At 56.6% G+C, this 24,058-nt stretch overlaps 1 protein-coding gene across 1 annotated transcript in view; it reads left to right on the forward strand.

Annotated features, from left to right (window-relative positions):
• The window catches only part of HSPG2 (heparan sulfate proteoglycan 2), a 98,400-nt gene that overhangs the window by 47,872 nt on the left and 26,470 nt on the right, over positions 1-24,058 (forward strand). The window contains exons 14-44 of the mRNA XM_080802982.1: positions 181-344; positions 843-1,022; positions 1,121-1,317; positions 1,425-1,572; positions 2,278-2,405; positions 2,885-2,971; positions 3,063-3,121; positions 3,300-3,367; positions 4,423-4,584; positions 4,704-4,880; positions 4,963-5,142; positions 5,263-5,381; positions 6,029-6,140; positions 6,319-6,432; positions 6,516-6,643; positions 6,991-7,077; positions 7,540-7,589; positions 7,913-8,007; positions 8,328-8,468; positions 8,878-9,069; positions 14,363-14,455; positions 14,768-14,848; positions 15,054-15,284; positions 16,920-17,033; positions 19,239-19,366; positions 19,458-19,544; positions 20,539-20,597; positions 20,785-20,952; positions 21,104-21,214; positions 23,149-23,249; positions 23,343-23,523. Coding sequence (XP_080659108.1) covers positions 181-344; positions 843-1,022; positions 1,121-1,317; positions 1,425-1,572; positions 2,278-2,405; positions 2,885-2,971; positions 3,063-3,121; positions 3,300-3,367; positions 4,423-4,584; positions 4,704-4,880; positions 4,963-5,142; positions 5,263-5,381; positions 6,029-6,140; positions 6,319-6,432; positions 6,516-6,643; positions 6,991-7,077; positions 7,540-7,589; positions 7,913-8,007; positions 8,328-8,468; positions 8,878-9,069; positions 14,363-14,455; positions 14,768-14,848; positions 15,054-15,284; positions 16,920-17,033; positions 19,239-19,366; positions 19,458-19,544; positions 20,539-20,597; positions 20,785-20,952; positions 21,104-21,214; positions 23,149-23,249; positions 23,343-23,523 — 3,942 coding nt within the window. The remainder of the gene's footprint in view (positions 1-180; positions 345-842; positions 1,023-1,120; positions 1,318-1,424; positions 1,573-2,277; positions 2,406-2,884; positions 2,972-3,062; positions 3,122-3,299; positions 3,368-4,422; positions 4,585-4,703; positions 4,881-4,962; positions 5,143-5,262; positions 5,382-6,028; positions 6,141-6,318; positions 6,433-6,515; positions 6,644-6,990; positions 7,078-7,539; positions 7,590-7,912; positions 8,008-8,327; positions 8,469-8,877; positions 9,070-14,362; positions 14,456-14,767; positions 14,849-15,053; positions 15,285-16,919; positions 17,034-19,238; positions 19,367-19,457; positions 19,545-20,538; positions 20,598-20,784; positions 20,953-21,103; positions 21,215-23,148; positions 23,250-23,342; positions 23,524-24,058) is intronic.

Below are 24,058 nucleotides of genomic sequence, written 5' to 3' on the forward strand. Positions count from 1 at the left end.
GAAGAAAAAAAAACTGGTTTTTTTGTGTGTATTTTTTTGACTTGGGGGAAGACACTAAAGTTCTCTTTAAGTCAGATTTTTCCCAGAACTTTTCTATCTCTCTGGACAACTACTTTTCAAGGCAGGTGTCTCTGGCAGGCAGGCACTGTGGCCCTCACCCCTCTGTCTTGCTGTCAACAGGCGTGAACGTGACCATGCCCGCGCAGCCCGGCATGCCACCCCTCTCCTCCACGCAGTTGCAGATCGACCCTGCTCTGCAGGAGTTCCAGCTGGTCGACCTGTCCCGACGCTTCCTGGTGCATGACTCTTTCTGGACTCTGCCCGAGCAATTCCTGGGCAATAAGGTGAGGGACCAGCCTCGGCTGCTCCAGGCAGAAAGGCCAAGCTGCCCTCCCATGCCCAGAACCCGCCTGGGTGTTCTGCTCCCTCTGAAGCTGGTAGGCGGCAAGACAGACTCCGCTCTGGGGGAAGATGGGCACTGGCTTATTCGTTCAGAGTAAGGTGTCAGAGTAAAAAGGCTCAGGTTGGAAGGAATGCTGACTCAGCCTTTAAAAAAGGTGCTCCTGGACCATTCCCCTACACCTGAGACAGGGTCAGTGTCCCTCCTCTGGCCTCCCTGGGCAACTTTTATTCTACCACCCACATTGGACCGAGTACCCTCAAGGCAGAGCCAAGTCCCACCCATCTCCGCTTCCCTGTGCCCAGCTCTGTGCCAGGCATACAGTGAGTGCCAGGCACACAGAGGGAGGAGGAAGGGCCAAGTGGACCCAGAGCAGGCATCAGGTCGTGCCCGCTCCCCCACAGCCGGCTTCCCTGCCCTTGAGCTGCCCTGTCTTGACCAGGTGGACTCCTACGGGGGCTCCCTGCGCTACAAGGTACGCTACGAGCTGGCCCGTGGCATGCTGGAGCCAGTGCAACGGCCGGACGTGGTCCTCGTGGGCGCCGGATATCGCCTCCTCTCCCGAGGGCACGTGCCCACCCAGCCTGGTACTCTGAACCAGCGCCAGGTTCAGTTCTCCGAGGTGCGTGGTGCCTGAACTCTCAGGGCCCAGGGGTAAAGCGCTACGGGCTGGGCAGGTGCTAACGTGGGCTGCCTCCACACACCTTTGTTCGTGTCCAGGAGCACTGGGTCCACGAGTCCGGCCGGCCCGTGCAGCGGGCTGAGATGATGCAGGTGCTACAGAGCCTGGAGGCCGTGCTCATCCAGACGGTGTACAATGCCAAGATGGCCAGCGTGGGACTGAGTGACATTGCCATGGACACTACTGTCACCCACACCACCAGCCACGGCCGGGCCCACAGTGTAGAGGAGTGCAGGTGCCTGACTTGGCAGGGCTCGGAACCACAGAGTCCCCAGAGAAGATAGGGAGAAACAGCAGGGCCTCACAGTTCCTGTAACCACTGTCTTCATCCTGCCCCCACAGATGCCCCATCGGCTATTCCGGCTTATCCTGTGAGAGCTGTGATGCCCACTTCACCCGGGTGCCTGGCGGGCCCTATCTGGGCACCTGCTCAGGCTGCAACTGTAATGGGCACGCCAGCGCTTGTGACCCTGTGTATGGCCACTGCCTGGTGAGTAGTGCCAGTTGGCATTTGGACACTGGCTAGGAGTTGGGGGCACAGACAGGGTGGGAGGCCCAGGCTAAAGCCTCTTTGTGCCCACCAGCTCAGCATGAGCCTCTGGAGTGACTGCTATGGCTGCTAGATAAACTATCATGATCTCTGGATGCATTAACAGAGGTATAACATCCAGATAAGGGAGGTGAAGGTTCTACTCTCTTCCACCCTGGTCAGAACAGTCCTGGAGAGTAGCGTTAAGGATGGTCCTTAGCAAAACAGCACTAAGGGGGAAAAGCCTGGAAATCATGTGTATTTCTAAGGAATAGTGGAGGGGGCTGGGATTATGGAGCTGACAGAAGACAAGGCTCGAGCAGAGAAAGCTACCGTCTTCAAATTCCCCAAGAGCTGCGTAGGGTAAGAAGAAACAGATTCCAGAGGGCTGAAATGGCCAGCAGGTTAGAAGAAGGAGGCGGGTTTAGGTCATATAAAGCAGGCATTTAGAACCTTCTGTGGAACAGGCTGCCCACGTGAGGTGACGAATTCCCCATCAGGATGCAGCTGGCTGCTCTCCTGTCTGCAGGGCGGTGGAGTAATCCCAGCATGCTGGAGGAGGCTGGGCCAGCCTCAAAGGGCCACGCTCAGAATCCAGTGTGGCCCTATGCTGGGGTGGAGGGCCTGTTCTGCAGGACCTGAACCGTTCCTTCCCCTTCCTCCCAGAATTGCCAGCACAACACAGAGGGTCCGCAGTGCAACAAGTGCAAGGCTGGCTTCTTTGGGGACGCCATGAAGGCCACAGCCACTGCCTGCCGGCCCTGTCCTTGCCCATACATTGACGCCTCCCGCAGGTCAGAGCTGGCGTGGGGCAGTGATCCTGTGGGGAGGGGCGGCACAGCAGGTGACATGCAGACTCTGGGCAGGGAGGTGGGAGGCCTGGGTTCAAATCCTAACCTGGTCACTAAATTATTCTGTGCCCCTTGGCCTTTCTGGGCCTCAGCTTCCTTCCCCATATAGTGGGCCCATCTGTCTTTCTAGTGTTGCTATGAGGCTGCAGATCAAGACTAGGTGGGCAGGGGCTCCGTCGTAAAGCGTGCGACTTGATCTCAGGGTTGTAAGTTCGAGCCCAACGTAGAGTGTAGAGAGGACTTAAAAATAAAAATAAAAAAACTTAAAATAAAAAGGACAGGTGGGTAAAGAGAAGAGACGGCACCATGTCTCGTGGCATACTGTGCCTTGTGGACAAAAATCATTTCCCAGGGTGGGAGTATAAGCCCTGGCCTGGCCTATCACAGCAGCCCTGCCCCATCATGCTACTCAATACCCACAGATTCTCAGACACCTGCTTCCTGGACACAGATGGCCAAGCCACATGCGATGCGTGTGCCCCAGGCTACACAGGCCGCCGCTGTGAGAGGTGAGGGAAAGCCGGCGGGCACGGGGGCAAGCAGGCTGTATTGGGTGGGGGACACAGAAGCGCCACTAATGACTCTCCCTCTTTCCCCCAGCTGTGCCCCGGGATATGAGGGCAACCCCATCCAGCCTGGCAGGAAGTGCAGGCCCACCAGTGAGTATCGCACCCGCCATCCCCTGGCATCTCCCTGGGCTGCCCACTGGGCCCCAGTCCAGGAGCCCAGCCCCAGCCCCGTGATCCTTGGGGAGCCATCCCATTCTGCCACCTGTCTGGCCAGACTGGGTCTAACTCATTCCCGCCTGCCTTGCCAACACCCACTTTGTGCTTCCAGCCCAGCAGATCGTGCGCTGTGACGAGCGAGGCAGCACGGGGACCTCCGGGGAGGCCTGTCGCTGTAAGGTACGCATGCCCTCGCCTCCCCAACCCCAGGGGCCTCTGGCGGACATGCATCTGGGAGAGGGAGGCTCCACCTTCTCCATAGCTCCCTGGCCAGAAGCTGCTGAGCCTAGCTGGCTAGTCTTCCCCTCCTGAGAGGTGGTCTGGCAGCAGGAGGGGGTCTAGGCTGGGGAGTCAGGTAGCTTGGGCTGAAGTCCCAGATCCTTTGCCAGTCATTGCTCTTGTGACTGCTCTGTGTTGTCCCTTCGCTTTCATGTTCTCACACTGACGTGACCGTACGGGTATTAGCATCCCCGATTTACAGATGAGCAACGGAGGCTCCAAGGAGGGACATCATTTACATTAAGAGTGGGAGAATCTGGTGTTAGTGGGAAAAAGGAACTGGACCAAAGCACTCCTGATCTTCTTTTTTTTTTTTTTTAAGATTTTACTCATTTATTTAACAGAGAGAGGCAGTGATAGAGGGAATACAAGCAGGGGGAGTGGGAGAGGGAGAAGCAGGCTTTCCACTGAGCAGGGAGCCCGATGCGGGACTCGATCCCAGGATCCGGAGATCATGACCTGAGCCGAAGGCAGAGGCTTAACCCACTGAGCCACCCAGGTGCCCCCAAAGCACTCCTGATCTTAGATCCCCGAGTGGATTAGCAAGCCAAGGGACCTGGTGTAAATCATTTTCCATCCCTGAGCCTCCGTTTCCTCATGTGAACCATGGAGGTATCACTTTACTTCTCAAGGGGCTCGGAAGAATTAAATGAGTTAATGGTCGAACAGGAACCAACACAGTGCCTGAAACACTCCATAAAGAGTAGCAGTAACTTCTAACCAAATGGTTGTATTTCAAATCTACATGTGTTTGTGAGCCCCCTACCAGCCAAAGCGAAAAGGGGGAAAAGGCTGGTGGCTTAAGCTGCCCTTAATTGGGAATCACTGTTCACATGGTGGCAGCCCTGCCTACCGGTGCTCTTTCTGTGGCTTTCCTGGCCTTGGGTCCCCACCTGGAAGGGCAGGCAGATGAAGCCGGAAGTTCCAGGCAGCCCCTCCCGTGGGCTGTCCTGCAGCTCCCAGCTCTGTGCCTGCAGAACAACGTGGTGGGACGTCTGTGCAACGAGTGTGTGGCCGGCTCTTTCCACCTGAATGCCCACAACCCCGACGGCTGCCTCAAGTGCTTCTGCATGGGCGTCAGTCGCCAGTGCACCAGCTCGTCCTGGAGCCGTGCCCAGGTACCTGCCTGGGTGGGTGGGGAGAGGGCAGGGATGGGGGGGGTGGCCCTGTGCCCAGGGTGGGTCACGTGCCCAGCCCAGCCCCCAGCCCCCATGCCAGCCTCCTCTCCCCCTCCCAGGTACACGGGGCTTCTGAGGAGCCTGGGCAGTTCAGCCTGACCAATGCCGCGGGCACGCACACCACCAGTGAGGGCGTCTCCTCACCTGCACCCGGGGAGCTGGTCTTCTCCTCCTTCCACAGCCTCCTGGCCGGACCCTACTTCTGGAGCCTCCCCGCACGCTTTCGTGGGGACAAGGTGAGCAGGGGGGCTGGGGAAGAGCAATGGCGGGGCCAGACTGCGGGGCCTCTGCTGAGCACCTGTCTATCCTGTGTCCCAGGTGACCTCTTACGGAGGGGAGCTGCGCTTCACAGTGACCCAGAGGCCCCAGCCCGGCTCCACGCCCCTGCACGGGCAGCCCCTGGTTGTCCTGCAGGGCAATGGCATTGTCTTAGAGCATCACACTTCCCAGGAGCCCAGCCCTGGCCAGCCCAGCACCTTCACAGTGCCCTTCCGGGAGGTGAGCCCCACTGCCTGCAGCCTGGGGGTGGGGAGGCGCGGGGCCCAGCCTTTCTCACTCAGGGGCATCAGTAGCCCGGGGTGTCAGTGCTTGACTGCACACGTGTCCTCTCCTTGGCAGCAAGCATGGCAAAGGCCTGATGGGCAGCCGGCCACACGGGAGCACCTGCTGATGGCGCTGGCGGGCATCGACACTCTCCTGATCCAGGCGTCCTTCAGCCAGCGGCCAGCTGAGAGCAGGTGTCTGGGGCCAGGGCAGGAGGCCACAGGGGCTTGGGGCAGGGGTTCCGGTCTCCGTGGCATGGTGCGGTGTGGCTAGATTGCCAGTTCTCCCACATGCAGGGTGTGGGGCCTTTTGTGCCTCACTTTCCATGTCTGTAAAATGGAGATCACGGGGCTGGTCCAAGGTTGGGTTCCCTAGAAGCAAAGCCTGAGATGGGGATTGGGGAGCACATGATTGACAGTGAGAATGTGGGAAGGAGGGAGAGGGAAGGACGGCCGGATGAAGGAAGGGGAAGTGGCCAGGCAAGGAAGCGGTTTCAGATAAAGACAGACTCACCCCACAGGAGCTCTGCAGAGCTATTCTGCAGAGGGAGAGGGGCTTCTGTGCTCTAGGTCAGGCTCTCAATGGTCACCCCGGGGTGAGCAGGGTGGTATGTTCTGTCTGGGAAAGGAAGGCTCATTCTCTGGAGGGAGTGGCAGGTCTAAGTCATTTGCCACAGCCTTGCAGCAGCCAGGGGATGGACACCCAGTTGGAGAGCCAGACGGGGCCTCAACAACACCACAGTGGGCCTGTGAGGAGAATTAATCACATAATCACACGCAGAACTCCAGGGAGGGCTGGTGTGGAAGGTGTGCTCATTTGTGGTGGGTCTTGTCATTCCCAGGGTCTCTGGTATCAGCATGGATGTGGCTGTGCCTGAGGACACCGGTCAGGACCCTGCACTGGAGGTGGAACAGTGCTCCTGCCCACCTGGGTACCGTGGCCCATCCTGCCAGGTGAGCCCCGGGCCCCACCCACCTGTCTACCAGCAACCTCCTTGGTGCTTCCAGGCTCCTCCCCCTTTAGCTCTCCCATCCTCCCCGGGCCCAACCCAGCCCCACCATCCCGTGGGCACTGCCCTGAATGGGCCTGGACCAGGAGGGCCCGACTACAGCCCAATCTTCTTGCTCCCAGGACTGTGACACGGGCTACACACGCATGCCCAGTGGACTCTACCTGGGCACCTGTGAACGTTGCAGCTGCCATGGCCATACCGAGGTCTGTGAGCCTGAAACAGGTGCCTGCCAGGTGAGTCCCGTCCCCCTTCCTTCCTGCCCAGGGATCAGTGGCCTCCAGGGGCCCAGCCTCAACCCACCCTCTGCCCCCTTCAGGGCTGCCAACACCACACAGAGGGCCCTCAGTGTGAGCAGTGCCAGCCCGGATACTATGGAGATGCCCAGCGGGGGACGCCACAGGACTGCCAGCCGTGCCCATGCCATGGAGCCCCTGCTGGTGGCCAGTGCGTCCTGGACCTGCCCTTTCCTGAAATACCCCATCCCATCCCCTTCCAGACTCCCTTCTTTCCAGGCCTTTTTGAGACGCAGCAGTTAAATTCTGGCCTTGCCACCGCCTCACTGTGTTGCTTTGTATAAGTGACACTTCCCTCTCTAGGCCTCCATTTCCCCATCTGTGAAATGGAGATGATAAGACACTGCCTCTTGGCCATTAGTATGAGAATTGAATGAGGGCTCGGAGTACGGTGCCTGGCACCTCACTCACTTGCCCACTCTTCCTCTCCCTTCTCCCCTGGTCCTAAAGGAAGGGCTGCTGACCTTCTAACTAGAAATTTGCCCCCCACACCATCAGGGCTACTCATACTTGCTTTCTGGACACCGACGGCCACCCCACCTGTGATGCGTGCTCCCCAGGCCACAGCGGGCGTCACTGTGAGAGGTGAGGCAGGTGGTGGGCAGGGTGGGGAGTGTGCAGGAGGACCTGCCCAAGAGGCCTCCCACTCTCCCCTTATGCAGGTCCCCAGAAGACAGTCAGCTCTCCTTCCTGAGAGCCTGAATCCTCAGAGATCTAGGCCTGTGGTTCGCCTCCAACCACCAGGACCCCCTGCCCCAGCGAGGGCAGGGACTCCCCAGAGAACCCCTCGTTCTTGCTAAAGGTCCTGGATTCAAGGCCCGATCATGCTCGCTTACTGGTTCTGTGGCCTCAGGACTGTCCCTGCTCTTCTCCCACCTGTCTCCCTATCTGTAAAATGGACGAGTTAGGCTGATTGGTTCCTTCCCACACTGAGGCCTGGTTCCAGTGTAAGTCTGATACAGGGCCCCGAGCACAGTCCTGGGCTCACAGCAGGCTCGCCAGGATTCTGTGGTTCTGCCCTCCCCTCATTCAATGCTTTCTCCTTAGGTGTGCCCCAGGTTACTATGGGAACCCCAGCCAGGGCCAGCCATGCCGAAGTGAGTAGGGTTGGGGAGGTTTTTGGGGTCGGGCTACCCTTTCTCCCCCCAGGGGTGGAGCTAGGTTCAAAACTTAGTTCTTCAACCTGCAGCAAGTGATTTTACCTTTCTGGGCCTCGGCTTCTTTATCTGCAAAATGGGTATAGTAAAAAACTCGTGCACTCCAGAGGACTGCTATGAATGGGTGTAATGCCTACACAGAGTAGGTGTTCAGAAATAAACACTCCCTCTCCTGGTGATGAGTTTGATGCCCAGAGGGCAGTGGAAGTGAGGGTGCTTGGAGGCAGGTTTGGGGTTCCAGCTGTGGCTTCCCTCCACCTTAGGAGATGGCCAACTGCCAGAGCCCATCGGCTGTGGCTGTGACCCCGAGGGCAGCATAAGCAGCCAGTGTGACACAGCTGGCCAGTGCCAATGCAAGGTTAGTCCAAACGCCTGCTCTCTAGGAGGCCCTGCACCACAGCCGTTGGGGGTCGCCCTGGCATTCCCTCTCACGGTACCCTTGGGGCTGTCCCTGAGACACCCACCCCCACCCTTCCCCAGAGGCCCCATTGCTGCCCCACAGCATGGGCCCGGTGGAAAATCAGGCAGCAGCCCACGGGAGTCGGGCCTAGGCCTGGGGGCTGCTGGGACTCCCCCAGAACTGCTGGACGTGACTGGGAGGCTGGCCTCAAAGGCTGCCAGAGGTGAAAGAACTGCTCCCCGAGGCCCCCACGCCCACCCTCCCATCCACCCTCCCAGGCCCAGGTGGAAGGCCGCACATGCAGTCACTGCCGGCCCCACCACTTCTTCCTGAGCGCCAGCAACCCCGACGGCTGCCTGCCCTGCTTCTGCATGGGCGTCACCCAGCAGTGCGCCAGCTCCTCCTACGTCCGCCACCTGGTAAGTGCGCCTGGGCTTGTGCATGCGCGTGAGTGTGCGCATGCGCCGCCCCTTGGCGCCCCCTGGACTCCTCCGGGGGCTGGTCGGAAAGCTGGACCAGTGGCGTCCTCTCTGCTTGCGAGGACAGCCATCTCCAGGCCCCCATTATGGCCCCTGTAAGCACGGATCCCAGCGACCCTCGACCCGACCCTCATACCCTCCCTGGGACCCCCTTATCGCTTGTGTCATCACTGAGCCCCGCACCCCTTTCTTCTCCCCCGTGGCCTCCCCATTCCCCCGTCACTTCTGTCCTCGCCCCGCTCTCAGCGATGCCCCCATGACCCACCCTGATGCCTTCCCCTGACCCTCCCCCCCCCAAGGTGACCGCCCCCACACACAGGCTGACACCCCGTCTTCTCTCTGCTGCCAGATCTCCACCCGCTTTGCTCCTGGGGACTTCCAAGGCTTTGCCCTGGTGAACCCCCAGCGGAACAGCCGCCTGACAGGAGGCTTCACCGTGGAACCTGTGCCCGAAGGCACCCAGCTGTCCTTTGGCAACTTCGCCCAGCTCGGCCATGAGTCCTTCTACTGGCAGCTGCCGGAGGCCTACCAGGGAGACAAGGTGTGATGTACAGTGAGGCCTGGCAGGCCCTGGCAGGCCCTCCCCGGCCACGGGTTCTGAGCCAGGCCCTAGGGAGCCCCGAGGTCAGCCGGGATGCCAACGCAAGCTGATCTCAGAGCAGGCGTTGGCCACATTGGGGTTCAATGCCTTTGCAGTCAGAGTGTCCTCAGTCTAAACCCAGCTCTCCCACCGACTGGTTGATTGCCTTTCAATTAACCTCAGCTCTAGGGCGGCTGGGAGAATGGGAGTTCGTGTCCTGCCCATAAGGAGTACCCTCCTGTTGATGATTATTAGCTTTCAGGCAATAGATAGGTCCTGGGCGAGGCCCTGGAAATACAGGGACAAACGAGACAGCACAGGTTCAGTGCCATGCATTTGCTCCCTCCACCTTCCCTCATCTAGGCTGTTGATTCTGTGCTAACTGGGTGCTTGGTGGTCTTCACTCTGATGATAATTCCTGTTTCTTGAGCTCTCACGGGCACTGTTCTAATAGCTCGTATGTGTTGTAAATCACCACTCCTATCCCCTGTCCTGGGAGGAAATGAAGGGGACACCCAGAAGGTGGCAGTGCTGGCCTTCAGAGCCAGGTCAGAGGCTGCTCTTGGATACTCCACTGGCCAGAGATAAGCTGTGGTTTGGTGATGATGGTGGTGAAGGGAGGGGTGGGGGAGGCACATCCAAGGGGCAGACTCCAGAGCAGCCGGCCTGAATGTGTTCCTCAAGCAGTCCGTGCCACCAGTGGCAACCAGGAAAAGATGGTCTGGGTACAGGAGGCCCTTGCTGGCCGAGGTCAGCGCTCAAGCAGACGTGTCCCCTCTTCCAGGATCCCAGGGAGGTCAGGGACACAGGAGGGGCAGTTCCCAAGAAGGCTGACCTTCTAGTTCCTTCTCCCCCTCTGGTTCCTCCCCTCCTGGCTTCCTGTCTTCCTGTGTGCAACTCTCTTACCCTGGCCTGCAGTTCACACATCTCTCTCTCTCTCTCTCTGACTCCCTCTCTTGGCATTTCCCTGCACCCCACAGAGGGAGGCATATTTTGCACAGATGCGCTGGGCTCACCAGGTAGGCCCGTGATCTGAGTGGTGTGAAATGGATGTGACACAGTCATGGTGTTCTTGGACGCTCTCAGTCCTGCATGGGGGAATGCCCAGGCCCAAGGAGATGTGGGTCTGCATGAACCCAGGCAGTGCTCGATGGCCCCACAGTCAGGGCACCGGTGTGCCCCAGCCCTATGGTACCAGGAGTTAGAGCTGGGAGGGTGTGTGCCCCAGCCACCGTGTGGTCAGGTCGAGGCTCCTGCTGTCTGTGGCCAGAGTGGTGGCCGTGGTGGCAGGAAAACTAACTCAATGCTAAACCACGTGACTATACCCAGCCCACCAGGTTACCCTAGCACTACCTCCCCAGCAACCTCCATTAATCCTCTGAGTGCGTGTGCCCCTTCGGTAGGCTAGCGTTACCCTCTGTGTGCCAGCCTGGTGGGGGAATGTGCGTTGTCTTCCCCAGTGTGGGCCTTTCTGGCTACTGTATCCATGGGGAGAGGACACTCCCTGGGGCCCCGACACTGGGACCCTGGGAGGTCTGAGCTGGCTTGTGCCCCCCACCCATCAGAACCGCACATCCCTCTCAGAGGAGCAGTTGCGGACAGCTGTGACTGTTGGCAGGACCATGGGGCCCCCAGAGGGCAGGGGCCGGGCCCAGGCCCAGCGGCTATCACAGGTAACTTAGGGCCTGGCTGGGACAGGCTGTGTCTGGGGCCCCATGCAGACCAGAGAGTATAGTTTAAGCAAGAGCCTTGAGCTGAGGCCCTGGCCTTCCTGAGCCATTTGCCCCCAACCCAGGCCCCAGCCTAATGCCCAGGCCCCTCCACTGTTGCCCTCGGGAAACATTCCAGAGCTGTGAATGGCGTGGGCTGGCACCATGGGCATGGATGGTAAGTGAGGCCCACAGAGCAGCCTCCCCAGCCACAGAGGCCCCTTGGGAGCTAGACAGAGCCGCCAGCCTGTCTCCTGCCAGGAGGTATCTTCTGTGTGGGCTTCTCCCCACAGTCACCTGGGCCCCCCCCCAGGATACCCCCCCCCCCGCCCCAAGGCTCATGAGGAGCAAGAGGACATCAAGAACAAGGGCCAGAAGGGCAGACCCTTCTGAACAGTTAGCTCAGAAGTAGTAGATGGCTCACTGGGCCTGGGGCGGCCTGATGGGAAGCAAGTCATCATGGTGTCCTTTCTGTCCCTCTCTGCTCCTTTCCTCTGTCCTCCCTCTCCTGGTCCCCCAGGTGGATGAGGCCCAGAGGCGGATGGATACAGAGATCTGGCAGCTCCTTTCCAGCTTTGCTGCCCACCCCCAGCCCCCTGCCCGGGGCCTCTTGCCCCATGCCCAGCCTGCAGCTGCTCTGCAAGCAGCACCACTTTCTTCCTCCTCCTCTTCCTTCTCCTCCTCCTCCTCCTCAGCTTCTGGGCCCTCTTCGGCAGCCTCTCAGGTATGTGCCAAAGCACCCTCCAAGAGGCCCCCACCCACCGTGTTTTCTAGACTGCAGTTGCTTCTGAACCAGCGTCACCAATTCTGCCGTGTCTGCCTACTACCTGGACTATTATATACTTCAAATTTCCATTTATTTTATTTTTTAAGTAATTTCTACACCCAGCGTGGGGCTCAAACCCATGACCCCAAAATCAAGAGTCTCCTGCTCCACTCACTAAGCCAGCCAGGGGCCCCTCAGATTTATTTCCCTTTAAATCAATCACATACCACCTCATTTGTGCTAGTCATATACATTTTCCAATACACAATACCCACGAAATTTTTAAAAGTTTTCTGGTGTGCCATATAAGTCATTGTGGGGTCCCCAAGAGGCACACAGCAGACATGAGGAGTCACCAGTTCAACCATGCTCAGTGACAGCAGTTGAAGTAGTATCTGGGTCCAGAGATGGGGAGCAAGTTGTCCCAAGAGCAGCGCCAGAACTTGAGCTCTGGGCTGGGGGCTTCTATCCCTCTGCCCCCGCCCCCGGGGCCTCCTTCAAGGGTGTGTGTGTGCATGCATGCCTGTGTACGTGTCCCTACTAGGACTGTAACTGTGCTCTCACCATCCCCCCACCTTACCCCAACCCCCTCAGCTCTCACCACCTGTCCTTCTGTCCTAGTTCTCTCTCTCCTATGAAGGCTTCTCTCTGCTTCCTGGGAGTCTCTATTATTGGCAGCTGCCCCAAGCCTTCCTGGGGAACAAGGTAACAAGGAGTAACAAGGAGTTGGCGGGTAGCAGGGTATCATCAAATCCCAAAATATTCGAGAGCGCTTTGTCAAAGCCCTTTATGATACAGATGGGTAGACCAAAGCTCAGAAAGGGAAAGAGACTTGCCTGGGGTCTGACACCTGTATCCAGATCCCTGACCTGGCCCTTGGTTCTGCATTCATTCCTTCAGGGAGCATTAATTTAGCACCTCCTGTGTGCTGTGTTACGTACGGACAAGAGACGACCCCGGCCTCCCACGGTGTAGTGTTTGTCTCATGGTCATTCCTTTCGTCATCAACACTGTCAATATCATTGCTGTTACCATTGGCATTCGTGTTAGAATTGACATCGGCTCTGGTCTGTTCCAAACACAAGAGTGCCTCTTAAGAATACACATAATGTGTAATAAAATATTCGGAGAAGCAGATAGGACAGTGTGGTCCAGGGGTGATAAGGATAAGAAAGATGGGCTAAAGCCGAGGGTAGAGCCAGGAGTCCTGAGAAGCTGGCAAGCCTGCAGGCCGTGTGCTCTGTGGGCACTCTGCTCCGGACAGTGTTTTGCACGGCCTGTATTACTAAGTCTTCATCCTGCCCTTCAAGCTACTTTTTTTTTTTTAAAGATTTTATTCATTTATTTGACAGACAGAAATCACAAGTAGGCAGAGAGGCAGGCAGAGAGAGAGGGGGAAGCAGGCTCCCTGCAGAGCAGAGAGCCCAATGCGGGGCTCGATCCCAGGACCTTGGGACCATGACCCGAGCCGAAGGCAGAGGCTTTAACCCACCGAGCCACCCAGGTGCCCCTTCAAGCTACTTTTTACTGCCGTTTCCATTGGGAGGGAAGCGGGGCTCAGAGAGGTTAAGTGAGTTGTCCAGGGCCGTGCAGCCAGGACAGCTGGACGTGGAACTCCAGTCTCATACTTGAGCGTCTGCTCCCTGAGCCACCCTACGGCACACTCCTGGCAGCTGGCTCCTAGATGTGGTGATGAACTTGCCAGCATCCAAAGCAAGCGGGAAACTTGTTGTTCCGCTGTTATCCAATTATACCTCACTCTGAGCTTGTAGAGAACATCCTCAGGACTGAGGTAGCTCACACCGCGCCTGGCATGTAGTCAGTAGGCATTTAACAAATACTCACCAACTGCCTGAACACACAAATGAACACATAGGCGAGGACCGACACACTGCTGTTGATCTGAATTTCTGCCCTGGTGGCAGATGAGAAAGTTCTGGAGTAGAGCCAGGGCCTCAGCGGCTCCCGTGAAAGCCCCCAGTAGGAAGCCCAAGGACCCTTCCAGTTATGAATAACAGAAAACCCAAGTCCAGCTGGCTTGTATGTGACAGAGAATCTATTGGCTTTTATAACTACAAAATCCAAGGATGTTGGCATCAGGCATGGCTGGGTCCAGGGGCTGCTTAGGAATTTCATCTCGATTGGCGTCATTCTCTGGCTTCCAGTCTGACTAGTAAAGGGAGTATCTCTGTACCAGTTGAAAGAGCAGAAGTGCCAGGTTTTCATGTCCACCCCAATGGAGGGGAAGGAAGGTGGTGGAACATGCCCCTTGACCAGACCTAGCTCACATTTGCCCTCAAACCACATGGGCGTTCTGTAGGACAGAGCTTCCTTTAAAGGAAACCAGGGCTACAGTTTGCGAAAAGCTGGGAAATGGGTTCTCAGCGGACAAAACCCACCTGCCTGTGAGACGAGACCTCTGAAGGCCCATCCTCAACGCTACCCGCATGGCTGGGAACTTTTGAACCTTCCGTGGCCTGCTTGTGATGGTCACTGTCAGTACCCCTGTCTAATTTATGGAAGTTTCTTCAAATGGAAAGGGGCTTGAAGCTTGTTGGCTGAGTCATCAAGGCTGCTCAGGGGCCTCGCCAGCAGGTCCAAGACTGAAAGAACTGAGGGATGTCCTGTCTTCTAGGTAACCAGATGCCATGCACAAAGGCCTCTGGTTGAATGGAGGGGACAGCACCGGTGCAAAACTGCCTTGAGAGGCTCTGCCTCTGGCTCTTAGGGCCACTGAAGGCAGGATCAGGCTCTGACTACAGGGCTTGCCTCTATGCAGGTGGCGGCTTATGGCGGAAAGCTGCGATACACCCTTTCCTATACAGCCGGAGGGCAGGGCAGCCCACTGTCCGACCCTGACGTCCAGATCACGGTGAGCACGTGGACTCCAGCCGGGCGGGCACCCTCTGTCCTTTCAACCCAGCAGTCTGCCGGCCTGGCATGAGCTGGGGGGCTGAGGCCCATTTCCTCCCACCCTCACCATCTGGTTAGACACTACCCTGGCAGAGGCCCAGCTACTGGGAGAAGGGAGCAGTGAGCACACACCTGATTCCTTTGGGCACATGAGCTTGGGAAATCAGAGAGCTGGGAGGCTGGTATTACGGAGAGGCTGGGACTGGCAGAGGACCTCTCTGTCCCTTAGAGCCCCTTGGTTCCCCTCCCAATCCTGCTGCTGTCTCCCCAGGGCAACAACATCATGCTGGTGGCTTCCCAGCCAGCTCTGCAAGGCTCCGAGAGGAAGAGCTTCGAGATCACTCTCCGAGAGGTGAGGGACGCCCAACCACATCCTGGCTGACCCTCCCCTACCGCTCACCCTGCTTTGGAGCCCGGCCCTGATGCCAGCTACCCCTGCCTATCCCCAGCCAGTGCCTGGAGGCCAGGGATTCGGGTAGGGGGTGCTGCGGGACTAGCCCACAAAGTCCAAAACCCCTCACCCACTCTTGCTGTTGTCCCCCACCCCACCCCCCCAGGAATTCTGGCGCCGGCCTGACGGGCAGCCAGCCACACGGGAGCATCTCCTGATGGCACTGGCCGACCTGGATGAGCTCCTGATCCGGGCCACGTTCTCCTCAATGCCACTGGCAGCCAGCATCAGCTCTGTCAGCCTGGAGGTGGCCCAGCCCGGGCCCTCAGCAGGACCCCGCGCCCTGGAGGTGGAGGAATGCCGCTGTCCCCCGGGCTACGTTGGTTTATCCTGCCAAGTGAGTGTGGCCAGCGCGGGCGCCTCTGCTCTAGTCCAGCTGGGTCAGCAAGCTGGCCAACTGGCATTTCCGTGGCCTGTGATGGCTGCCATAACGGTCATGTCCTGCGTGGTGTCTCTTTTATTCTTCCGGACACCCCTGAGAAATGTGGAATTATCCCCTTTGAACAGATTCTTTTTGAATAGAGGCTCTGAAGGGTGAGTGGCTTACCCAAGGGCTTCCAGCTACACTCGGCCAAGGCTGAGACCCAGCTCTTGCTCCCAAGGTGCCCCCCAGAGACAGGGAGACAGTACCAGATACAAATTACCCTTGGCCAAAGCAGAGCATAGACAAGCCTCAAGGAGGTAAACAGTGTGGCGCTGGGTAGGGTTATGGGCAGGACGGTGCACATAGCAGAAGCTCAGAAGGAGGAATGTATGGCGATGTAGCCTACAATGCAGAAGGGACCCTCCCCCCCAGAAAGTGGGGGGTTGGGGGGTTGGGGCCACTTCCTTAGCCCAGAACAAGGCTCTGTTCAGTAGGGAATGCCAAAATGTGAAGGGAGTGCTATGATCTGTGCTGGGCCTCAGGAAAATTCCTCTGGCCTGGCACATGACCCCAGTGGAGTCCTATTTAGAGGGAGGGCAGGGGGGTGGGTGGAACAGAGGCCTGTCAGTTGCAGAGAACCCAAGAGCATCCCCATGCTTTGCATGGAGACCGTGCGGCATTTCTAGGCATGTAGCACGTGACTGGTCCACGCTGGATGAGTGAGCTTGGAACAGAAGGAGGGAGATGGAGGGAGGGGAGTGGGCAGAGCTGCAGTGTCAGGTGGGCGGCCCAGAGGTCAAGTGTGGGACCAGCCAGCACCCGGACTCAGTAACTCCCCAATGGAAAGTACACGTCTCCTCCTTTTCACATCTGTGCACCTTTGCTGTGGCCACAAGAACTTTCAAATCCAAATATACGAACTTCATATCCTTTGAAGTGAGAAAATTTAACACATTTTGAAGGAGAAGCCCTGGGGAGAGCAGCAGAATCCCATGTGCACATTTTCAGCAGCGAAGCAACACAGATTTCTAAACATCCCTTTGAAATGGTTGGAGACGGAGGGCCTGGAGGGGTTTCAAAGGAGGGGTAATGAATAGAAATTCTTTGTTTTCAGAACCCATGATTACTCACTTAGAATGGGTAAAAACATCCCCGATCATATGGGTGCTGCCTCTTTCACTTTATTTACTGAGTATAAAGGTGAAGGTGAAGACCTCCAAATCCGGGCCTCCGGAACCTTGTGTTTTCACCAAAGAGTTAAGTTTTTCAGGAGAGACCCTGCCAGAATTTTCAGGAACCAGAAGGGCAAATGGATATATGTTCCCTGTTAGGGTGAACTGGGACGTCAGTAACTCCCCGAGTGGAGGTGCCAGGCAGGATGGGGACAGATAGAGTCCCAGCTTCCGAGTGTTGAGAAAGTGAACACAAGGAGAGAGAGGGAGGTTCCGGAGAGAGGATGCTGTCGGGGAGAGGAGCTGGGCCCGGGATTTCCCAGCCTAGAGCCAATGGGAGTCTAGACTGGAGAGCCACAGGAGGGAGAGGATTCTGGTCTTTAGGCTCCAGATGGGACCACAGTGGAGATAGAGACCAGCCCTCCTCTCTTCCCAGGACTGTGCCCCGGGCTACACACGCACTGGCAGTGGGCTCTACCTCGGCCACTGTGAGCTGTGTGAATGCAACGGCCACTCAGACCTGTGCCACCCAGAGACGGGGGCCTGCTCGGTAAGCCATACTGGGGGCAGGGATCAGTTTGTCTGGGCCTGGGTGGGGCACAGGGCCTGCCTGGGAGGCAGGGAGGGGCAGGCTTGGGCAAGTAGGCCTTGGACCAGCAGTCTATGGGGTGGGGGGGTGTGCCCAGAAGGGGGAATAACATTTTCTCTATAAAGAAAACTTTGCTTCCTGCTCTGTCCTCTCACTAGAGTGACACTCGTTCTCTGTGGAAGCATCAGGCTACAGAGACAAGCCAAAAAGAAAGTAAAAATGCCCTATAATCCTACCACCTGGAGGTAATCACTGTCCGCATTAGTGCGGGTAGAACTCTTTCGTTCTTTTTCTGGGCAGATATTTACACATACCAATATGTCTTTTCTTTTACAAGTAAACATAGCTTCATTGTGTTTGATGATCAGCTTTTTTGCTTACAAGTTCATGAACGTCTTTCCAGATCATTAAACTGTTACTTGTCTGGGAACTTTTCAGGGTGGTGTGTGTGTGTCTGTGTGTCTTTCCAGATCATTAAACTGTTACTTGTCTGGGAACTTTTCAGGGTGGTGTGTGTGTGTGTGTGTGTGTGTGTCTGTGTGTCTGTGTGTGTCTGTGTATCTGTGTGTCTGTCTGTGTCTGTGTGTAGAGCCCCCCACCCACCAGGGTCAAGGACTGGGTGTTTGACAGACCCCCAGCTAAACACAGAGCAAACAGCAGGCTCTGTTAATAAAACAAACATGAATCTCATTGGAGAACATAAAACCCACACATATTTTTATGAAGAAGCATGAATTACAAAGCTCTGCCCCACCTACCCAGGTGTATACCTTTACTTTTCTCTGACATCACAGGTGTTTGGGTAGAAGAATGTAGAGTGCAATCAAGGGAGTCTGCTCCTCCCTCTGCTCCTCCCCCTGCTCCTGTTTTCTCTCTTGTTCACTCTCATTCACTCTCTCAAGTAAATAAAGAAAATCTTCTATTTTATTATATATATTTTTTATTATCGGGAGGCAGACAAACCGTAAGAGACTCTTAATCTCATGAAACAAACTGAGGGTTGCTGGGAGGGTGGAGGGTAGGGAGAGGGTGGTGGGGTTATGGACACTGGGGAGGGTATGTGCTATGGTGAGTGCTGTGAAGTGTGTAAACCTGGCGATTCACAGACCTGTACCCCTGGGGCTAATAATACATTATATGTTAATAATAATAAAATCTTTTTTTAAAAGAATTTTATTTATTTATTTGACAGAGAGAGATTGAGCACAAGCAGGGGGAGCAGCAGAGGGAGAGGGAGAAGCAGGTTCCTCACTGAGCAGGGATCCGATGTGGGACTGGATCCCAGGACCCTAGGATCATGACCTGAGCAGACACTTAACTGACTGAGCCACCCAGGCACCCCAGTAAAGAAGATTTTTTAAGAAGAAAAAAGTACAATCAACATCATCCTTTTTTAAAAAATTTGTATTGGGGCACCTGGGTGGTTCAGTCAGTTGAATGCCCAACTCTTGGTTTCAGCTCAGATCATGATCTCGGGGTCATGGGATTGAGCCCCCTGTTGGGCTCTATGCTCAGTGTGGGAGCTTACTTGGGATTCTCTGTCTCCCTGCCACCTGGCCCTCTCATTGCTCATGTAGGCTCATGTGCACACTCTTTCTCTCTCTCAAATAAATAAATCTTTTAAAAATTTTTTTGATTAAATTTTTAATTTAAATTCCAATATAGTGAACCTACAGTGATATATTGATATCATCCTTTTGGATAGCTGTGGGGGTGGATGTTCATTTTCATCCATCCAGTTCCCTGTTCATTTTTGTTTCTGGCATTTGGCCGTTCTAAACCCCACTAGATGAACACCCTGCAGTGACAGCTTGCTGCCATTCTTATTGCTCTAAGATAGGCTCACAAACGGGGTGCCTCAGTGGCTCAGTGGGTTAAGCAGCTGCCTTTCAGCTCGGATCATGATTCCAGGGTCCTAGGATCAAGCCCCACGTTGGGTTCCCTGCTCAGCGGGAAGCCTGCTTCTGCCCTGCCGGAAGCTCCCCCTGCTTGTGCTTGCTCTCTGTCTCTCTCCCTTACTCTCTGTGTCAAATAAATAAGTAAAATCTTAAAAAAAAAAAAAAAAACTCGCAAACATGGCACTTCCAAATCCGGGAATTACGAAATTGTACAGTTTTTGGTAAACGTTGCCAAACAGCGAACAGCCGAGACTCTTGTGCCTTGTAGCAGTGCCAACACCACGCCGCTGGGGAGTTCTGCGAGCTGTGTGCGCCTGGCTACTACGGAGATGCCACAGCTGGGACACCGGAGGACTGCCAGCCCTGTGCCTGCCCACTCACCAACCCTGAGAACATGTGGGTGCCCTCCCTGGGCGGGGGGGAGTGCAGAGGATGTGGGGTGGAGAGTGGGCATCCTGGGGCCTGACCTCTGCCTCCTCTGTCCCAGGTTCTCCCGCACCTGTGAGAGCCTGGGGGCTGGTGGGTATCGCTGCACGGCCTGCGAACCTGGCTACACAGGCCAGTACTGTGAGCAGTAAGTTTGCAAACAGGATGAATGGAGGAGCGGCGGGGACGGGGAGGCAGTCTATGGTAGACTTCTAAGGGAGAGCCCTGGATGCTGTGGCTCTGGCAGGTCCCTGCCAGGATCACATCTCTCCCCTGCCCAAAGCCCTTCCAGGAGTCTCCATTGTCCTCGGGCCATGCCCAAGCTCCTGCCAGTTTTGACACCCAAACCTACTATAGGTGGGCTTAACCTCTTGACTTCTTGATGTTCAGGGCTTTCCACGTGCTGTTCCCTCTACCTGGAACATTCTTCCCTTTCTGGCTAACTCCGGTGTAGCCTTCAGAGCTCGGCTTCATTCACTATTCAGCACATTTTTATTGAGCATCTACTGTATACCGTGTGGCGTACTGAAGTGTTGGAGATAAGTGAACGGAACAGATTCAGTCCCAGGCTTCAGGTTGCCTACCACCTGTTGCGGAGGACGGGACAGCAAGTAGTCATACAAACACATCATTATGGGCAGTGGGGCGTTCTCTGGAGTACTGTCTGCTCCAGAGGAATAGAACAACTCAGCAGTGCCATCCTCGGGGAGCCTCTTGGTTTTCAGGCTGGTCAGTGCCCCCCATCTGTGTCCCTCACTCTCGTCTACATAGTTCCTGTGCTGGTTTCCCCACAACTGAGTTCTGTAGAAGCGAAAGCTTCATCATGTTCACTGTCGTATTTTCATAACCTAGCATTGTAGTTGCTTAACAAATGGGTGTTGAATGAATGTTTTCCTGGAGGATAAAGGCCTCATTAGCCCCGTTATCCAATCTGCTGACATTGCCCTGTGCTCCCCTTTCTCAGCTCAGTGAGGCCCTGTGTTGGGGCCTCTTCAGTCTCTAAAGTCCCTCCAGAGTTGCGAGCTTCCCCACCCCCCACTGGGCACACCCCCACAGGCTTCTGGCTCCCCAAGTCCACTGTGAGGCACCAAGTCCCCTGGGGCCTGGGGCCTGACAGAGCTGAGCTTTGTTCCTCCTTACAGATGTGCCCCAGGTTACGTGGGTAACCCCAACGTGCGGGGGGGCCGGTGCCTGCCACAAGGTAAGTGGGATCAGGGGCCCAGGAGAGGGGGATGGGCAAGGCAGTGAGCCTGGGGAGTTTGAGAGCTGCTGTGTCCAGGGAGACAGGGCTAAAGATGGGGCATGCCAGTCTTTGGGGAGACAGACATGACACAATGGCTCGAGCCGGGAGCCTCCTGCCTGAATGGCCTCTCCTGTCCTGCCTCTAGCAGTTGCAGCACCACTGGTGGTCAAGGTGCATCCAGCTCGGAGCATAGTACCCCAAGGCGGCTCCCACTCCCTGCGGTGCCAGGTCAGCGGGAGCTCACCCCACTACTTCTACTGGTCCCGTGAGGATGGGCGTCCCATGCCTAGCAGCACCCAGCAGCGACATCAAGGTACCCAGGACCCTGGGCCCCTCGGCCCTGTGAGCTACCCCAATGGGAGGGGAGGTACAGGCCTGTTTGCTGGGATCCTGTCCTTACACACAAGGCCGGGTGGGAGAGGCGGTGCCTCTGCCCTTACGAGCTCCCATCCGCTCCCCACCAGGCTCTGAGCTCCACTTCCCCAGTGTTCAGCCCTCGGATGCCGGCGTCTACATCTGCACCTGTCGTAATCTCCATCACGCCAACAGCAGCCGGGCAGAGCTGCTGGTCACCGGTGAGTCCTTGTTCCCCGCATCCCTAGGCCCTGTGCGGCTGGACTGTAGACACAGTGGGGGGGTGGTGGTACTTGGACGGGGGTGCTGGCCATGGAGATGGACAGATGATGGAGTAGAGGCTAGTTTTAGGGACAGAACTGGCAGGATTTGGTTGTGGTCAATGAGAGAGAAAGAAAGGCTAGATTGATGCCCAGGGCTGTGGCTTCTAGCAGATAGGCAATGAGGTGCCTTGTACTGAGATGGAGTAGGCTTAGCAGGAGAGCGTTTTCACTGGGGCTCCCCCAAAGCTGAGTCTGGGATGAGCATGTACATGCCGGTAGTTTATTTGGGAGGTGAGGCGAGGTAGGAAAGAGAAGGATCCCATAAAGGGCATGTGACCGAGCACATTCCCACCATGGGCTGAAATTCTGGAAAACTCTAGAATAAGCTGTGCACCTTGGCGTCACCCTGCCCCCCAGGTTCGATTGATCGAGGCCTCGTCTAGGAGCACCAGGTCCCCTGTGTTCTGCACTACCTCGGGGGTTGGGGGGCGCAGGAGTCTCCAGTGGTCTGAGACTGACCTTGGGCATAACGGTGCAGCAGCTGGCAGAAGTCAGGCAGGTGGGCTCTGAAGTGACATGGCAAGGGGACATAAGCAGGGTGCCAGCAGCACTTACCACAGACAGGTCAGAGGGCATCACAGGGTTGGTTTTGGACTTGTTGAAGTTTGGTGGATTTGAGAAAACATCTAAGCAGGTATATCAGGCAGGCATTTGGGGATGGAAGCCTGGAATTCAGGAAAGAGGTCCCCGCAGAGAAATGAGTTCAAGAACCCTTGGCACAGAGAAGGTGTTGAAAGCCATGGAACAGAATGGAATTACCCAGCGAGAGTATGGCTCAAGGACAGGGCCTACGAAGCCCCAAGGAGCTCCAGCTCAAACATGTCAAGTTGAAGAGAGAGGACAGCGAAACAGGTGAAGCAGTTGCAGCCAGTGAGATAGGAAGAGAGCAGAGGGACGTGGTATGCTTGGGGTCGTGGGGAGGGGGCTTCCGGGAAGGCACGGTTGGCCTCACCGGCTGCCCTGGGGAAGTCAGAGGTGAGCAGAGCAGTGACCCTTGAAGGTCATGCTTTGACAAGAGCCACTTTCAATGGAGAGGAAGGGTAGAAACCAGATGAGAGAAAGACAAAGAATAGAGGCGAACGTAGACAATCGTGTCAAGAGTCTTGGCTCTGAAGGAAGGCCACGAAATAAGGCAGTAGCTGAAAAGAGTGTGAAGTCGTGGCAGTGTTTTCGAAAGTAGGAAATTCTAGAATGATCGAGAGAGAGGAGGGACTGCTGTAGCAAGAGAGCCTCTGGGGGAAGCCCTTCAGGGGGTGGAAAGACAGGATGGTGCTGGACAGGAGGGGAGGGGAGGGTCTCATCCTGCAGGGACGAGGCAGAGCGAGGATGGGTAGGTTTGGGAAGATGAGCGAAGTCATCTGCCTGGTAGATGACTATCTACCTGATAGATAACTGCCTGGTAGTTTCGATTTCCTCAGCAAGTGTGAATCGAAGCCCTTAGCCGAGGATGTGGAAGAGGGTGCATGCGTGTGGAGAGGTTGGGAGGAGGTGCGAAATTGTTGGGGAGGACGGAAACTCCCACCGGACAGAGGAGGCCAGTTGGAGTGAAGTGTTGAGAGCGGTTTTGTGGTCGGTGATCCTGACGTGGAGCCAGGTGGGCTCGTGGCAAGAGGCTGTCAGAGCACAGCCCGCGGCGGCTCAGTGCCAGCAGGAAGAAGGTGGACCACGGGGTCAAGCCAGGATGAGGGAGGGAGGAACCAGGGAACGCAGTAGAATGGAAGCCAGCCTGGGAGGGAATCCCCTCCCAGACAGGGTGATGGAGAGAGAGAAAGCAGCCACAGGACAAAAGCCCGGCCAGCTCCCAGCTCATGGGGGGCCTCCTGTCCCCACAGAGGCTCCAAGCAAGCCCATCACGGTGACCGTGGAGGAGCAACGCAGCCAGAGCGTGCGCCCTGGAGCCGACGTCACCTTCATCTGCACGGCCAAAAGCAAGGTGGGCAGAGCTGGGCACGGACCTCAGGGAGGGAGGCTCCGCCTTCCGGCGTCTGCCCTGACCTGCCGTCCATCCTCCTGGCCCCGCCCACAGTCTCCAGCTTACACCCTCGTTTGGACCCGCCTGCACAACGGGAAGCTGCCAGCCAGGGCCATGGACTTCAACGGCATCCTGACCATTCGCAACGTCCAGCCAAGTGACGCGGGCACTTACGTGTGCACCGGCTCCAACATGTTCGCCATGGACCAGGGCACAGCCACACTGCATGTGCAAGGTACACAGGTCATTGCCATGACTGGCCCATCCCCCTGCAGCCTTCTCCCATGCCCACCAGGACTAGCGAGCATGTCTTTATTCAGCTGGCAGTTTGTGAACATCTCCGGAGTGCTAGGTCCCGGCTAGATGGAAGAAAAGGGGGAGGGGACAGACAGGAGCTCTGCCCTCCCACACTACATGTAGTGATAGAGATGCAGTAAGTCTGGGAACAAATGAGCAAGCAGGGTAATTCCACATGGCAATGAGGGCTGGGATAGGACTATACAGTGAGGTGGGAGGAGGGTGGCTACTCTCCGTGGGGTGGTCAGGCTGGGCCTCTCTGAGGAAGTGACAGCTGGGCCGAGAGCTGAAGGAAAACAAGGTGTTCAGCCACTTGAAGAGCTGGCAGAGTGTTCTTGGCGGAGGAAGCAGCATGTGCAAAGGCCCTGAAGCAGGAGCATTTTGATGTGTTTGAGCACTGTCAGGGCTGGTGTAGCTGGAGCTATGGAAGGGGGTAGGTGAGGGGCTCCGGGGTGGCTCAGTCGGTCTGCCTT

Source organism: Martes martes (assembly GCF_963455335.1).
Source record: "Martes martes genome assembly, chromosome: 4".
Lineage (NCBI taxonomy): Eukaryota > Metazoa > Chordata > Mammalia > Carnivora > Mustelidae > Martes > Martes martes.